The sequence below is a fragment of the Delphinapterus leucas genome, chromosome 7, assembly GCF_059928025.1.
Source record: "Delphinapterus leucas isolate spDelLeu-1000000601 "Yukka" chromosome 7, BTC_Dleu_Yukka2, whole genome shotgun sequence".
In the NCBI taxonomy this organism is placed as follows: Eukaryota; Metazoa; Chordata; class Mammalia; order Artiodactyla; family Monodontidae; genus Delphinapterus; species Delphinapterus leucas.
In genome coordinates, this window is record NC_143135.1 from 43,363,862 (window position 1) to 43,381,648 (window position 17,787).

Genomic DNA, 17,787 nt, shown 5'->3' on the forward strand with positions numbered 1-17,787 from the left:
GAAACTATTATTCCTATTCTGCAGACAAGAAGACTGAGGTTCAGAGAAGGCAAACAGCTTAGTCACAGTCCTGAGTTAATACGTGGCAGAGCGAAGATTCAACTTGAGTCTTCTTGACTGCAATAGGGCTTTCCCCCATACCATGACAAGGGGGCCGCAGCGTGAAATTCACAAGTGAAACTGCCTGGATCCCACTAGGACAAGGAGCCCCCATCTGCCTCCAAAGTATGTGTGTGACCTCCCAGCAAAGGAGGCAGGGATGAGACACTTGAAAGGAAAAGACTCAGCTCATCTCTCAGTGGTTAAGAACCCACACTAACACCTGGGTAAGAATTTCAGCACTTCCCCCTCCCGCACCAGCCCAGCTCTTTGCAGAAACACCTCTGCCTCTATTGTTCGTGTGGGCTCCTCCATCCAACACACTCATGCACCACCAAGGAGAAGGGCGTGGTGGATGGTGGTCCCTTCCCTCTTCCCCCCATTACTCAGTTTGTGGCAGGATGACATATGCTCCTGCACTCGCTGATGCTGCCAGACCAGGTCACAAAGGGAAAGACAGGACATCATAGCCAAGCGATACGTACATTAATGATGACACCTTTGTCAAGCAAGCTCTGCTTCTTGGCGGTCATGACAAAATAGTGGGTGCAGTCCTTGTAGTAAACAATGTTCTCAAGATCAATCCCTGAAAAGAGAAGGTTCATGGACTCAGTATTATTTCCTCAGAGCCTACTGTGTGTCAGGAGCCCTGCTTTGCCTCATTACGGGTTTCACTGTTTACCTGCAGAATATTGGTGTTCGACAAGTTTTTAAGACATACAGGGCGAGCAAAGATAAGATCAAGTGCCAGAATTTACCCTAGTCACCACAGTCCCACAAAGATACTATTTCTTTTCTTTTTAAATTGAGATATAACATTGTGTAAGTTTGTGTACAACATGTTGATTTGACACATTTATTAAAAAAAAATTTTATACTAATTTATTTATTTATTTATTTTATTTTTGGCTGCGTTGGGTGTTCGTTGCCATGAGCAGGCTTTCTCTAGTTGCGGTGAGCGGAGGCTGCTCTTTGTTGCTGTGCGCAGGCTTCTCATTGTGGTGGCTTCTCTTGTTGCGGGGCACGGGCTCTAGGCATGCGGGCTCAGTAGTTGTGGCGCATGGGCTTCGTTGCTCCGCGGCATGTGGGATCTTCCCGGGCCAGGGCTCGAACTCATGTCACCTGCATTGGCAGGCGGATTCTTAACCACTGCGCTATATATTGCAATATGATTAAGCCACTGTTTTTCTTTTCTTTTTTTAAAAAATAAATTTATTTACCTATTTAATTATTTTTGGCTGCATTGGGTCTTGTGCACAGGCTTCTCATTGCGGTGGCTTCTCTTGTTGCGCAGCAGGGCTCTAGGCCACGTGGGCTTCAGCAGTTGTGGTTCATGGGCTCTAGGGCACAGGCTCAGTAGCTGTAGCACACGGATTTAGTTGCTCCGCGGCATGTGGGATCTTCCTGGACCAGGCCCTGAACCCGTGTCCACTGCATTGGCAGGCGGATTCTTAACCACCTCGCCACCAGGGAAGTCCCCTAGGCAGTTTCTTTTAAAACTCATAAAGCCCTTTGGGGCTGTAGACCAGTATTTCCAAGTCACAGCTGAGTACGTGCTGCAGGAAGGCACAGTGCTGTCTGTGGCATGGCAGCTAAGTGGCAACAGAACCAGGATTTGAACCCCAGCCTGTCTGATTCCAAGTCCCATCCACCGTTTCCTCCATGTGACCAGAGATGCAAAGAGCTGTGTGAATTCTCCAAAGACTGCTAAGGGACATTTCTACCATCCCCCTGTATGTGTGAAAACCCAGGTGCCCTAGTAGAAAAACTCAATCAGAGGACTGGGCTGTATCTTTCTGTGCTTTCCACCAATTGCAAAAGACTTTATAGACTAGGTTTCTGCCTTTAAAACAAATGCCGTAAAATGACAGCTTAGCTCAGTGTTTCTCAAAGTAGGATCCCTAGCCAGCAGCGGCAGCAGCATCACCTGAGGACTTATTAGAAGTGCAAATAACTGGAGCCCGACCCCAGGCCTACAGAATGGGAAACTCTGGGGGTCTGGCCAGCAGTCTGTGCTCGAACATACAGGTGATTCTGATTCACACTCAAGTTTGATAACCACTGGTTTGGTTTCTTTGAAAGGAGAGAAAGGAACAGACGCAAGGCAACTTATCAGCAGTTATCACAGAGGCTGCTGGGTAACCATGGAAACCCCTTTATGACCGTTAAATAGGAAACAGCCATCAATGCACAGGGCCCCCCAGAGGATCCGAGGAAATACATCCCTCTCATTCTGTGAAGGGCATTGTTGTCGAACAATGGCCAAAGGTGATGACCTTTGCAAAGTGCAAAGGAAGCTCATTGAAACATTTGGAAAAACAAACTTGATGTCCTGTCATAATTTATATTTGGTGGTTTATTTAAGCATTTATTTTCTTGGTTTTTGAGATGAAGAGAGGGCTGGAGAATTCTTAAATCATTCAAAAGGACATAATATGCTGGAAGGAAATACTTTTTTTTTTATATGAAATAATGCCACCATAGTGACACTCAGAGGGTCATGCAGTGGACACACATTGCTGTGGCCAGTAAGAAGCAGAGTCTGGCTCAATAACTAATCCCATTCCTAGAAAGCTATCTTACGGAAATAATCCAGAGGAAGTAGTTTTATTGGTAACAGTAAATAACTGAAAGGTTTAAATCAGAAGTCTGCAAACTTTTTCGTAAAGGGCCAGAGAGTAAATACTTTGGGCTTTGTGGGCCATCCAGTCTGTGTCGAAAGCCCTCATGGCACCAAGGTAAACAAACCGGCCTGGCTGCATTCTAATAAACCTCTATTTATGGACTATAAAATTTGAATTTCAAAAATTTTCAATCTGTCCCCAAAATTTCTTCTTTTGATTTTTCTGCAGCCATTCAAAATATATTAAAAACCATTCTTAGCTTGAAGGCAATACAAAAACACATGGTAAGTTTGCCAACCCCTGGTTTAAATGCTTCAGCAGTGGGTGACAATATATCCACTTCAAGAGCTATTCCGACAAACCTGACCATCAGTAAGACTGGGCACAATGGACAGTATTTAAAATGTGATGCTGAATGAGAAATGGAGAATAACAGGATTGACACTGTGGTAAAAGCTCTAGCCATGTAAAAAGTAAGGATGCAGGTGGAAAATTACCGTAAAGGACTACATGAAAATGAGGACTGTTCCTGTGCTAGGTGGTGCTGGGTGTTAATGATTTATTTTTAGTACAAAACTTCTATTTAACATTGTTACACTGCCTTTTCAATGAGAAATATATATATTTCCAAATCAGGTTAAAAAGAAAGGGAAAAAATCTTAAATTTACTTAATTGGGAGCAGGAATTTCATCCCTCTTCGCCCTCACCCTGCTTTATTTTTTCTCCATTATCCTTATAGACCACCTGACATGTTATTTGATTATTGATGGTCCCTCCGCAACCCATAGAATATAAGCTCCGAGAGAGGGGGTTTGCTTGTTTTGCCCACTGCTCTATCTCACGCCCTTGAACAGCATTTGGCACATAGTAGGTGTTCAATAAATATCCGTTGAGTAAATGAATGAATCCCTTCTTTCTTCAAGTCCCATGGTTTGGGGACAACTGATGCCCCTGGGTGAGTGTCGTGCCCCACCCCCGCCCCAGCATCTGTGACTGTTCCTGAGGGAAAGGGCAGCGGGTGCACTGATAAAAGCACCTATGCTTCTTCAGGGACCACCCACAGGTTACTGGCTCCCCCTCAGAGCGCTCCGGGATCTCCACATTGGCGTCGGGCCTAGATTCACCAGCCTGCATTAGGACGGTTTCCGTGGCTGTCCCTCCCTAGACAAGGAGCCACTATTGGGAAGGTACCGTGTCAACCTCGACTGTGTATCCCATGACATTGAGTGCGGGCATTCAATGGGCACTCAGTAAATGTGTCCTGAGTAAATAAATGTTTATCTATTTTCATGTACAACATCTAGAACTTTCCCTCAAGAATCCCTCTTGTCCCCGAAGGAATCCTGCCCATTATTAATCCTAAAGAGAAATCCCTGTTTCCACTTTATCAGCGTGAGTCTCCTGTTCCCAAGAGCTGGGAAAGCTGAGTGCCCTCCTCCCCCAACCCCTGTACGCTACAGAGAAGCATGGACGATGGCCTGGTTTGGAGAAAGGTGAGGGTCCCACCTGTTTCTTCTTTAAGATCCTGAAAAAATTTCTGATTGAAGATGAAAGCCACGCCGCTAATCTCTTCCACCTTGGCCTCAGCTGTGCTGTTTCTGTTTATGAAGTTGGCGGTGATCGCAATAGCCAGCTTCCCACGGAATTCTTTTCTTCTGAACCCTGTGGGAGGAAAAGGGGAAAAGTCGGTCTTTCTTCTGGATTTGGTGTGAAAACTGGAAAAGATTACTGAGAAAGCTATTCTCAGATGGCCGACAGGCCAGTGAAACCAGAACTTTGGATCTAGAGAACAGGCGGCAGGCAGAAATGCTGAGGTTTGTCCCCGAGGAGAAAACCCGTTGGAGGCCTTTCAAAGTCAGTGGGACTTTTTCCTTCCCTAAAACCTATAGGACCAATTATCCTGGTTAGGCTTCCACAAACAAAAGGCTAAACTGTGCTTCTCCAATGGGCAATCACAGGGCTCATCCTTTAGAGGATGTGTTAGGCGTTGCTGCAAGGTAGTCTCATGAAAGACCCATCTGCACTTTAAACTTATACAATTGAAACTACGTTGTCAGCATTTCTCACGGTTTCTTTTCTTCCCCCTTTGAACAGTAGAATTATGAGATTGAATTCCTGTGCAACAGAGATTTTAACAAATTTTCTTTCTACCTCCAGTCCACAGTGACTGGCGCTTAGTACACAGTCAGTAAATGTACCATGAATAGATGGAACTCTAACTTGCAATTATTTTAGTTCAGTGATTAATCGAGGCTCTTACAGTTTTCAACGGTATACATTGAAATCGCTTTTTAATGGCCGTAAGAATTCTGCACCCAATTATAATATGGGGTTTTTTTTCCTCCCACGCCGACAGGCAATTCCAGGACAGCAGCTGGGTGTCCTACACTTCAACTCAATTCTGACACTATCTACTCAAAGATGGCATCAGATCCCACAGGTTAAGGGCTCAGTCCCACCAGATTGCCCCCCACTTCAGATGCCAATTATAAGCCCATGTTGTCACCTGTGCTTCTGACTAACCAGCTATACATTGGAGGTTCAAGGACTCCCTCCTTGGATTTGATTAATTTTCTAGAGTGGCTCTCAGAACCCAGAGAACATCTTACTTCCTAAACAACTCGGGAACAGCCAGCTGGAAGAGATGCTTAGAACAAGTTATGGGGAAAGGGCATGGAGCTTTCACGCCCTCTCCAAACAACGTGTTCACCAACCCGGAAACTCTCCACACCATCTCCTTTGGGGTTTTGTGGAGCCTTCATTACAGATGTCGGACTGATCAAATCACTGGCCATTGGTGACTGAACTCAATCTCCAACCCCTCTCCCCTCCCAGGAGGTCAGAGGGTGGGACTGAAAGCTCCTACCCTCTAATCACTTGTTTGGCTCCCCTGGCAACCAGTCCCCTCCCTTCCTTAGGTGCTTTCCAAAACTCTCTTCATTAACATAAACTCGGTGTGAAAAGGAGCTTGTTATGAATAACAAGACACCCATTTCACCCTTTTGGCTCTGAATTGATTTCAGGAACCACGGACAAGAGGCCAAATATCATAACAAAAAATGCTCCTATTTGCCCTTATCGCTCAGGAAATTCCAAGGGTTTGGGTAGCTGTGCCAGAAAGGGGACAAAGACCAAATATAATTGCCTTATTATAAACCACACTATCACAGGCAGTTGCCCAGAGGATCACAAGCAGGTGGTCCCGTTTCAGTGGACCACCTCCTCCTAATCCCTTTTCTTTTTAGCATCTGTCTTTTCCTGTAGCCCTGAACTTCCCCTCCATCCCAGGTACTGCTGTTTACTTTGCTTAATGCAAGGCATTTGTCTTGCTAGCAGACAGAACCATTGTCTTCAGCACCTGTGGGAATTCCCCTCACATTGGCTTACCAGACACTGAAGGCTCTTGGCGATTCCCACACTTTTTTGTCAAAAATCCCTTTGACTAAAAAACTTGGGTTGGGATTCCCTGGTGGCGCAGTGGTTAAGAATCCGCCTGCCAGTACAGGGGACACGGTTTCGAGCCCTGGTCCGGGAAGATCCCACATGCCGCGGAGCAACTAAGCCCGTGCGCCACAACTACTGAGCCTGCGCTCTAGAGCCCGTGAGCCACAATTACTGACCCTGTGTGCCACAAGTGCTGAAGCCCACGTGCCTAGAGCCCATGCTCCGCAACAAGAAGCCACCGCTATGAGAAGCCCGCACACCGAAACGGAGAGCAGCCCCCGCTCGCCATGACTAGAGAAAGCCCGCGCGCAGCAATGAAGACCCAACACAGCCAAAAATAAAATAAATTAATTAATTTAAAAAAATAACCTTGGGTTTCTATACATTACTCCCTCATTTTGGTTCTTCATTAGACCTTTGTGGAAACAGTCAAAATGGCCACTAGTCTCTAGTATCTAACTGGGGTGATTTTGCCCCCCTGGGGCATTTGGCCAAGTGTGGAAACGGTTCTGGTCGCCACAACTGAGGGTGCCGCTAAGCATCCTACAACGCACAGGACAGTCCCCACCACAAAAACTGGCCCCCAATTGCCAATAGTGCCCATTGAGAACCCTGCTCTAGTCTGCTTACCTGGTCCTCAGTTGCTCAAGTGGTTCTCCCCCTTCCTGCCCTGCTTTTCATGTTCACAAAATATCAAACCATCCCTCAAGGTGATCATGGATCCTGGATTTTTATATTCACACTTACAGTTTTCTCAAACCATCAGAATGGGCTCAAAAATTCTAATAGTACAGCATTCAGGCTGGCAGCTTAAGATTTTTGTTTGATATCCGTTATTGATTGCTTGGGGCGAGGGAGTGGGTATGGAAGTGAAGAAAGAGGAAAGGAGCAGCGGGTGTATAGCAGGTGGGAAGTGCCTCAGCTAGGCAGACTACGTACGCATCCTGAGTTCTGTGAGATCAGCCTTAGTTTAGGGAGGGTGTTCTGTCCTCAGGGAAGGTGCCCTCCCCAGCAGACATCTGCAGCCTGCAGCCCTTGAGCAGGACAAGCTCAAAATGCAGACCTGTCGGGCTTCCCTGGCGGCACAGTGGTTGAGAGTCCGCCTGCCGATGCAGGGAACACGGGTTCGTGCCCCGGTCCGGGAAGATCCCACATGCCGCAGAGCGGCTGGGCCCGTGAGCCATGGCCGCTGAGCCTGTGCTCCGCAACGGGAGAGGCCACAACAGTGAGAGGCCCGCGTACCGCAAAAAAAAAAAAAAAAGCACACCTGTCCCCAGCGCAAGAGATGCCATGTGGGACCACTTTGTCCTCAACCCAGGGTCTTAAATTAGTACAGCTGGTGCAAATTAGTATAACCTGTGCACCAATTAACCTTGGGGCTGGGGTGGAGGTGATTGAAGGCATTTCTCCGCAATGGCATTTCTTCCTCTCTCAGCCCGAATAGATTCTTCCCTAAAAAAATGTTAACGCTTCCAAATTTAGAAGTAGAGAGGCACTGTTTTGTTCTTTGACAGTTTGGGCAAAACTTATCTTACTGCCCAGCAGTCAGCATGCTTTAAAATTATGAGAAGAGATGGGGTCCTCCTTCTGGGGTATTATAGTTCACAGTAAGCCAGTACCGTGAAGGGTATGAAAATGGTTCTCTTAGTTGGAAGAAGCATGAAAGCGCTTAGCACCATGGCTTTCACACTGGCAGATGCTTACTTAGTAAATGGATGTTGATTTTTTTCTTTTAATTTCCATGGTGCTTTTCTTTTATAAAACATTTTTACATTTTCCCAGCCCTTACAGCAATCTTCTGAGAGGTTCTATTATCCATATTTTATAGTTGGGAAAACAGAGGTTCAGAAAGTATTAAATGGCTGTTCTCTAAACACTCAGCCTCAGGCAGAGCAGGGCAGTCTGGCCTTCTATCAAGACCCCCATCCAGCTTTGGCACCTGCCATCTTGCCCCCCTTCTCCACACCCTTCCTGATATACCCTTTCCCACTCCCATCCCTCCATCCTCAGCCCCAGGAAGAAGAAGAGTCTTCACCTTCCAGCGTGTTCCTGCGGCCATCGGCTCCAATGATGACATCAAACTCAAACTCTGACAGAGAGTGGTCTGCAGGGAGAAATTCTGCCCGCCAGCCAATTTCTGCCAGGACAGAAAAATGAGATGAGTTAGCAGTGAGAGATGGCAGGACAGAGTGATTACATGCCCTCTGTGTTGGTCATGAGAAATGGATAATGCCACAGGTACGGGCACCCCAGACAGAGGCTCCCGCGGAAAGACCCAAGCTGTCCAGATTCACACTTGAATTTGGAGTCCTTCTGGCTTTAGCTTCAGTTCAATCCAGGACAAGGTAAACCGGCAGTGCTAACTCCACACCTGGTTTTACTGGTTTCTATAAAGGGTGGGAGTCTATCCTAACGATCCTCACACCAGTCTCACTTGCACCTTATTTATCTCAACAGATTCTACCATGTTCTCTCTGTATCCCCCCATTCCTTGGTCCCTTCCCATTGCTAAACAGAACTAAAAGCTTGTGCAGGGTATAATGAAACCAGCGTGAATTACTACTTTATTATGCTCAAACGTTCTTGTTGGGCAATACACAGTCTTTTATGAAACCATTTTCAGGTGCAATCTTGCTGGTTACCCATAATTAGGATTTAACACCCACTAGGGGTCTGGGAAAGGTGAAGAGCACACAGGTCTCAAAGTTAAATTACAGCTGCTGTCCTGCCGCAAAAGCCAACTAACATCTCCCCTAAATTCTCAGTATTCTGGGCAGAGGATGGGAGAAATCAGAGTTGTAACCTGCATGTGAAACTATGAGGTCCCTGACATGAAGCTGGACCAAAAACTGAGAGCCCGGCCCAGCAGAAGAGTTTGATAGTAAGTAAGATGCAGAGGCATCATGAACAAGCTCTCTGACCACGATGTATATAAAAGATCAGAATTTATATAAATATACTAATAGGAACAGGAGATGAATTACTAAGTAAGACACATACCTACAATGGGTGAATTTTGTGGTTTGTAAATTATTCTTCAATAAAGCCCAAAAATATTATATACTAAATAATATTTTGAACATTTATTTCATATTTGCTCTAGAAACTTCACTTTCTTTACTGGATTTTAAAATATCAATGTGGGTATAATAAGTGTATCCACATATCTATGTGTGTATACACACAGCTTGAAGAGTATGCAAATGAACTTTACCAGACAACCGAATCTATGTCTTTTTCCTACTTACTACTTAGACTTCATCTGTCAAACTACTGCCTCATAGTGACAGGGTAACCAAATTATATGTTAAATACTTAATAATAAATCCCCTGGGAGCTGAAGAGCAAAGCTCAAGTGACAGCAATGGTCCACAAAGGTAAAAGATCCTTTGATGAAATTATGCCAAACGGCTCTCAATAAGAATAACCTTAACAGGAACATCCTCTAGGAGCTGCAAATATGATTTCCGTTTTGCAATATCTGATTTCTAGACCAAAAGGAAAATTATACTGTACTTTGATTTTCTTGATCTTCAGGAGGCTCTAGAACCTTCACGAACTCCACATTCACATGGATTTCAACCCCCAATATCAAGGCCACCTTGAACAGGATGAGCTGCAACTGACGAATACCTGAGGGGAAGAGATGAACTGTCAGTAGCAATGTCTGAGTGCCTCCTGTATACAGAATACTGTATTATCACTGCTCAGTGATTTCTGAGCATAGCAATATAGAGGCATGCCTCATTTTATTGCACTTTGCTTTACTGCACTTCCCAGATATTACATTTTTTACAAATTGAAGGTTTAAGGCAACCCTGCATCAAAGCAAGTACTCCCAGTGTCATTTTTCCAACAGCATTTGCTCATTTTGTATCTCTGTGTCACGTTTTGGCAATTCTAGCAATATTTCAAACTTTTTCATTATTATTATGTTTGTTATGGTGATCTGTTATCAGTGATCTTTGATGTTACTATTACAAGAAGATTACAACTCACTGAAGGCTCAGATGATGGTTCACATTTTTTAGCAATAAAGCATTTTAAAGTTAAGGTATTTACATTGTTTTTTAGACATAATTCTGTTATGCGTCTATACTGAAAAGACTGTAGTATAGTGTAAATATCACTTTTATATGCACTGTAATTCATGTAACTCATTTTATTGGGATATTCGTTTTATTGCGATGGTCCAGAACTGAACCTGCAATTTCTCCAAGGTATGCCTGTACCAGTAACGATCATTACTGAGCACTAATTATGCGCTAAGCACTCTGTGTTCTCTCATTTAACCCTTACAGTGGCCCTTCGCAGTAATTATTCTCATTTTATTTTTTTCCTAATGAAAAAAAAATTTTTTTGTTTTGGCTTGCCAGATCTTAGTTCCCCAACCAGGGATTGAAACCGGGCCCTTAGCAGTGAAAATGTGGAGTCCTAACCACTGGTCACCAGGGAATTCTCTATTCTCATTTTAGAGATGAGAAATTAAGGCTCAACAAGCCTAAGTGACTTGCTCAAGCTCACACAGGAACAAAACTGGAATGTGGACCCAGATCTGTTTCCGAGACTGTGCTCTAGCTGTTAGGTAATCCTCTAATGATGGTGGCTCTCTCTTTCCTGCCTCCTTCCTGAACTGGGCTGTGGGTTTGATAAAGTGAAGACGGAAAGAGGTGTAAACAGAGAGACAGCAAAGAGCCAATACGTAAAGTCAGAGAGCAAACGGCTCACCCTGTGGGGGACTCTACCTAAGCTCTCAGCCATCCAGGGTAAGGGGTGGGGTGGTGACTCCTCCCCACAAAGCTGGGCTCATGGTTTCCCACCTCCTACCCACTCTCCTAAACTCCCCCAAGAAGTGGCTCCTTGTTTCTCTATTTTGTTCCTGCCATTGAGCACAAATGGGCATGCCTTCAAATACATTTCTGAGAGCATAAAGTTTCAAATTATCTGTGGGTCCCTCTGTATTTTGTGGGCTTCGCTCATTTAACATTTATTGAACAGCTACCATGTGTCAGGTGCCATGCTAGGCCCAGGAGACATGGAATACTGTCTAACAGAGGAAACATGCGTAAACAGAATGGGGCAGGGCTTGGGGGCTGGGGGCAAGGTGGGTTGCAGAACAGGCCCTGAGCTGCAGTCCTGAAAGCCAAGGGAGGAGGGACCAAGATACCAGATCCCATGGAGAGATTAAGAAAATGAAGACTACAGGAGGCCAGGGCATGGGAGGTTGGGAAGCTTCTGGAATTTCTTCAGCACAGTGGCGGGAAGAAATCAGACCGCAATGGAAGGTGGCATGAGTAGAAAGTATAGGCAAAGTCTATGTCGCCTCTTTCTAGAATAAACACTTTGAGATGAAGAAAAGTAATGGGCTCTATCAGAGGACTGGAGGGCAGTGTGAGGTAAGGGCAGGTAAAAGGAGGGAAGGAAAGCAAGAGGGCCTAGAGTTGGAGAGGAAGTGGCCAGCTCGGCCTCTGGCCTCCGGGTGGGAGGAAGGAATGGGTACTGGGGAGAGGCGAGGGCAGGAGGAAGGAGAGGGGGCTGGGATGGGGAGTGCCCGTCAGCACTGGGAACTGGAGGAGGATGCCGACACAGGACAAGTGGGGAATTGCGGAGCAGTGCCGAGGACCAGGTCACAGCTGGGGCTGGGGACCATGGTCAGTCTGAAAGGAAGCCGATCAGCTGGGGCTTAAAGAACTCAACCCACCTCCTGCCTGGAAACAGGCTGTGGCGGAGGCCTGGCCTCTCTTCATAGTTTCAACGTTCTTCGTCTGTCTGGTTTTGGCACCCAGTAGGTGCTCAATAAATTCTCCCTGCCTCTCTTCTTGCAGGTATTAGAGCTGCCCTTGACAATGATCACTCTGAACGTTCGAATCTCCGTTCCAGTCCTGCCAGTGCTTCTGCATGCTGGCATATTTCCAAGGACTAGGGGTTAAATGGGGGCCCCATTAATGAGGCAGTGAGGGGCTCCTGGCTGTCAAGGCAGCCTGGCAGCCTGGGACCTCCCAAGACCTCCTGATGCCCGGCTCTGCCTCTCAGCAAGGCTCGATGGGAAAGTGGTGCATAATGCTGTCATTCTAAATTGGTACCAATATACATTCTTCTGTGGGTGGTAAGGAATATCTGGAAAGCTAACACTGCAGCTTTCTGGGCAAATCCAAATTTCTTTCCAATGGACTCTTGGAATTTTCTCATCCCGGAGTGGGAACAAACCCTGGGCCACTGCTGGTAAGTTCTCCTGTATCTGACTGAATTACACCCTGTCTGGCTGATAATTCTCTCCAGTTGTTCCCGCCCTAACCCTACACCCTTTTCCCATCAGTGCCTGTGCTCATAAGAACATGGCTCTCAGGGTTCTCCTTCCACTCACTGGTTGAGAGACTGCAGCTCTGAATTAATTCTGGTTTAGGGATCCCGACTGCTTCTTGCTCACTGTACCCCACTGAATGCAAAGCACTTCCTGAGCACCTACGACCTGCCAGGCACAGAGACAGCACATTTCACACGTGACCTCATTTAATCCTCTCGGCCCTCCTGGTAGGCAGGCATCAATCACATTTAGGGGAGACACAACTGGGGCTGGAAGAAGATAAAGAATCTGAGCCAAGTCACACAGAAAATGGACAAGACAGATTTTGGACCCAAATCTGTTCAAATGCTTGAACTCTCTTTAACTTCCCTTTTATGAGTCATGATTGCTGTATATAAAATGGCTCAAGACCTCCTCCCTGCAGAGCATGAGGAGGGAGGCTGCTCTTCCAAAGCCTGTCTGCACAGATCTTGCCTCGAGAGACCCAGGCCTAAGTAATGTCAGTGTGAGAGGCCTCGATGCTCACCTTGCCCCACCTAAGCATTCAGGGATGGCCCGGGACCTGAAATCCATGTTCCCAATTCCCTTTCTTTTCTGGGTGAACCCCCATCACGATGGCCTCTCTCTTTTTAAAGTTCAAGGAAACCTGGTACAGGATCTGTCAATGGTGGCATTCCTCTGTTCTAAAACCTGCCCTGGTTCCCCAAACGGGCAACATCGTGTCCCAACTCCTTTACCCAAGAGGTCCCTGACAACCTGGCCCATTGAATGGTTTTATGTGGCTCCCTCTTCTGAGCTCCTTTAGCAAGTCTGACTGCTCTGTTAAAGCACATTTTATTATTGACAGAATCTCAGTGAGTTCTCTGAGGGTGCAGACTCTGTTACTTACCTCTGCCTCTGTTTCCCATATTTCATTCATTCATTCAACAGAAGTCTATTGAGCATCTACTATGTGTCAAGTACTCTTTTATGCCCTGGAGATACTCTGGTGAATGAGACATACCATGATCCCTGGCCTCATGGTGCTTCCAGCCTAGTGGGGCACAGCACAGGGCCTGGAATTAAATGTCTGCCAGTTGGATGTGTGGAGCCCCCAGAGACCTGCAAGATGAAATATCCTGGGGTCTCCACAATGTGGAGATATACCCCACCCAGGGTCAGCCCCCTCCCCACATGGGGTGTCACCAGTGGCTCCACTCACTGATATGGTCGATGGAGCCGGCACAGAACTTCCCATAGAACTTCTTGGCTCCCAGGCCTCGCAGGTCATGGATGGTGAAAGGCCAGAGGTGCAGCACGTTGTTCCGGGAGAAGGTGTCCCTCTTCTCCACCACGACCACTTTGGCCCCCAGGTAGGCAAGTTCAATGGCAGTGCGCAAACCACATGGTCCTCCTCCAATGATGAGACACTGCAGAGGGGAGAGAGGAGAAAGGCACTCAGCAACCTCTAGCCTTGCAGACACAAGCCCCTAGTCAGCAGCGTAACTGGGGAGCAAACCCCCATCCACCCAAATCAACCAGTGAGTGCAAACCGAGCACCTGTTAGGACCCGCCATTCATCCATCCGGTGTACATTACCTGTGGGCCTACCACACACCAGGCACTGTGCCAAACCCCGTGAGGGACACAGGGGTGAAAGGATTCGGGGGAGGCACAGTAAGATACACGTGAGGTTCAGAGTTAAACTGAACTGGGCTTAAATCCCAGCTCTGGCATTTAACCTCTTAGTTCAAGATGGATGGCGAGAAGGATACTTTGGGGGAAAGGAGGGAAAGGAGAGAAAAGAGACAAGGATTGGTCTGGAACTAGACGCCGAGAGTCTGAAATGTCAAGTGAAAGAGTATGGTCTTGGGCCTGTAGGCAATGGGGCTGTGTGGGCAGAGGTGACAAAACAGGATTCTGTTCAAGTCCCATGCTAGGTCTCAATGGACCCTGTCACACTGAACAAGACAAGGGTCCTTCCCCAAGGAAGCTACAGCCACTTAGGAAAGAAGGGAAGATACATAATGACCTACCGAACTAGTTATGCTGGGCAAAAGTCCTTCCATTCAAATAAAGTCTTATGTGCAGCACCAATCCAATAAAAATGGGAAAAGGGTGATATTCTGGCTGAGAGACATCCCCATGCAGCAGCCTGCCCTACTCCCAGGCAATTCCTGAACCACCTTCAAGAGGCAGGAGTTCAACTGGGGGGTCTAACTAACTGGGGATACCCCAGCAAAGTCACAGGGAAGGAGATCTGCATCCACACCCCACTGCTTGACATTGCACAGGCATCTGGAAACATCCCTTCTGCTTGGGATCAAAACTTATCTTAAAAAAATGCATTCCCCTTCCCCTAGCTATATTCCATCATCCAGTTATCACTCATCTGAGGCCTCCAGACTCCCAAAGGGGAACTGCAAATAAGCATATCAGAAGCTCCCACACCACAATCAGTGTGGCTTACTCGTTGGAACCTCCCAGAGAGTTGGTGGAAACTCTGTTAGGGGAAATGAAGTCACCGCTGAGATACAATTCACTCCAGAGACAGGGAGTGGGTATGTAAATCCTTTTGCTTCCTTTCTGGTTGGAGCTGACTGCAGAGAACCAACTCCCCCAAGCCCAGCTTCCCTCTTTATCTCACACCCCAAACAGCTCCTCTGGCTCAGACATAGCCAGACCATGACGGGCATTTCAAAGCAAGACTCCAAACCCCGACACTCTGAGGTTGGCTTCGGGGTTAAGTCTAGATTCACTGCATTTCTTTGCAGTTAGCGCATCTTTTCCTGTTTGCTGAGTTCTGTCACTCCCGGGCCAGGGATGGAGTGGGGTGGGAGGATGTGGGGTGAAGAAGGGCAGGAAGGGCAGGAGGGGAGCCCTCCTGCATCCTTCTATCATCCACCAGGCCTGACCCAGCACCGCTCCTGGGGCCAGGCAGGGGATCCCATTCCCACCAGTTGGGGGTCTGCTGTACATTTCTCACGCAAACAGTAGCTGGCGTACCATTTCTGACCCTCCCAGCTAAACCTGAAATCCCACTGATGAAAGCTCAGTTTTCCCACCACCCTGGGCGCCAGCTCATACTTCGGGCCTGAAATTTCAGAGACGCCAGTCATACCCAAAGCAAATACCAATGGGCCTAATTACATAAAGGGAGAAAATTCGGTACAGATGTTATCAAGACAGGAGAGAAGGCTTGTTGGCCGAGGCCAGGCCCGTTCCTCTACGAGCACACTTGTTATGATTAACATGGGAACTCGGAGTTCTGACAAGAAGCCGAAAACCGCGGCTGCTACGTGCCTGGGCAGAGGAGCGGGCGAGAAGAGGGCTCCCCTGGCCTGCCCATGGTTGACGCTCTGGATGGCGAGCATAGTGCAAACAGACCACGAACGCAAAGCGTTGTGATAACTCAACCCAGAGGAACTCTCCACCTTTCCCAGACGCATCCGGGCTTCACTGCTCAGGACTCGGTGCCAAGGGACAAAAATTTTTCATTAAAACTCAGCCTTGAGGCCGAGCCCCAAATTAGATTATACATTCCTCCCACAGGCTCTGTCCTTAGTGCTACCCCAGAACTAAGCTCCACGTGTTATAATTATCTGTATCTGATTCCCAGGCCAGTGTAAAAGCTCCTCAAAAGCTGTCCCCATGTCCAGTACAGGGCCTGGCACACAGGAGGCCTCAATAAAGAACTGATGGATGAATGAACGTCCCACACCCTCACGGCCCACCCAGTTCTTGCTGTCCGACTGTAACAAGGATGTTCGGTTCACGTCAGCTAGGGTTTATGTCTGCATTTCCCACCCAGGCTGGGGGAGCTGGAGTCTGCCAAGGCCACCAGGATCACGGATGTCAGCAGATCTGTGTGCTCAGGCGACATAAATTTATTACGCAGTGGGGAGCAGGGCAGATCCAACACCAGCAGGAAGTCCACTGTATAGATAAGCTTGGCAGTGCTTAGACCTCCACATTCGTGGAGAGAGACAAACACCACATGGAAAGATCATCTCTTTATTTATCAAAGGGTGGGAAGGGGGGATGAGGGGCCTCACCCACTGCCAAGGCACAGGGCTGGGGCAGCCCCAGCTCACACAGGACCCCTGTGCTCTCCCAGGGGAGCCCTACAAGCACTACCCACTTCTTGGTGACACGGTGCATCTTCCAACCCCTAAGTGGGTAGGTGTGCTGGGGCTGGTGCCAGGAATGCTAGAAGGATTGGTCCCCGGAGGGAGCCGCTGAGTGGAGCAGGGGCTAAGCCAGGGTTAGCCGTCCGGAGGCTTGATTTCCACTTCTGAATTCTGCCTCCAGTTTCCTTGGGGGCTCCGTGTGCAGACAGCCCAGTGGGGTGGGGCAGAGAAAGCCAACAAGCACTTGCAGGCAGCTGGCAGACCAGGGTCTGCCATTCACAAGCTCACTCACCCAGGCTCTGCGCCTCACTGAAAAGGATGATTCTAGGATCTAAACTATACCACACTCAGCACTTTCCAGTTGCGAGGCATTGTCCTAATCATTTCATGTATTTCATCCTTCCAGCCGCCCTATCTATGAGATAACTGTCATCACCATCTCCACTTTGTACGTGAGGATACTGAGGCATCGAAAAGTTAAGCAACTTGCTACAGGTACTGTTATTACCCCCATATTTGAGCTAAGAAATGGAGGCAAAAGAGGGTCAGAAATTGCTCTAAGGTGGGTCACCTAATGAGGAAGTGGTCAAGTTTGGACACGAACCCAGGCAGTGTGGGTCCAAAGCCTGTGCCCTGAACTGCTTGTCTAACCAGGAGGATGGACCACAGAGGGTGCGGTCAGGATGAAGGAAGGCCAGTTTTCGCTCCTTCCCTGCACCCAGCACACGTCGGCCTCCTGAATGGAGCTGTGTTCAGTCTGAGTGCACAGGGCCTCTGCATGGAAGGCCTGAGCCTGCGTCTGAGCTGAGCTTCCCTGGGGTGGAAATTTATAGGCTGGATGAAGCTAGAGCCCCTGCAAGTCCTCAGAAGCCACTCAGGCAGGTGCCACAGCAGTGGTGGTTTGGGCATGGACAGTGGCAGCCTCTCTAGTGCCTCCGGAGACCTGGAAGCGAGCTGAGTGACACAAGGTCACGTGTGGTGCCGTCTCCCTGGTAGCAGCAGCCCTCCCGGCATGCTGACCCACAGGCCAGCTCCCCGGGCAGTGCTCTGGTTCCAGGGACGTGCCCTCACGTTTCCTGGCGTGGCTTCGCAGGCTCACCAGCTCTTAGGGCAGGCCACTTATCTAAACCCAGGCAGGAAGGCCCTGACTATTACTGGGTTACCACAAGTAAAAACAGCTCATTCAGAATCACAGGACAGAGAGTC

General features: G+C 47.8%; 1 protein-coding gene across 9 annotated transcripts in view; it reads right to left on the reverse strand.

Annotated features, from left to right (window-relative positions):
* MICAL2 (microtubule associated monooxygenase, calponin and LIM domain containing 2) overlaps nt 1-17,787 on the reverse strand; it is a 223,359-nt gene that overhangs the window by 123,480 nt on the left and 82,092 nt on the right. For all 9 annotated transcript variants that reach the window (XR_016393816.1, XR_016393817.1, XM_089915154.1 and 6 more), the window contains 5 exons: nt 13,674-13,881; nt 9,685-9,801; nt 8,204-8,305; nt 4,231-4,386; nt 585-685 (listed from right to left, as the gene is read on the reverse strand). Coding sequence is in view for 7 of the 9 variants with exons in the window: in XM_089915154.1 (XP_089771280.1) it covers nt 585-685; nt 4,231-4,386; nt 8,204-8,305; nt 9,685-9,801; nt 13,674-13,881 (684 nt within the window). In the remaining 2 variants the exon portion in view is untranslated. The remainder of the gene's footprint in view (nt 1-584; nt 686-4,230; nt 4,387-8,203; nt 8,306-9,684; nt 9,802-13,673; nt 13,882-17,787) is intronic.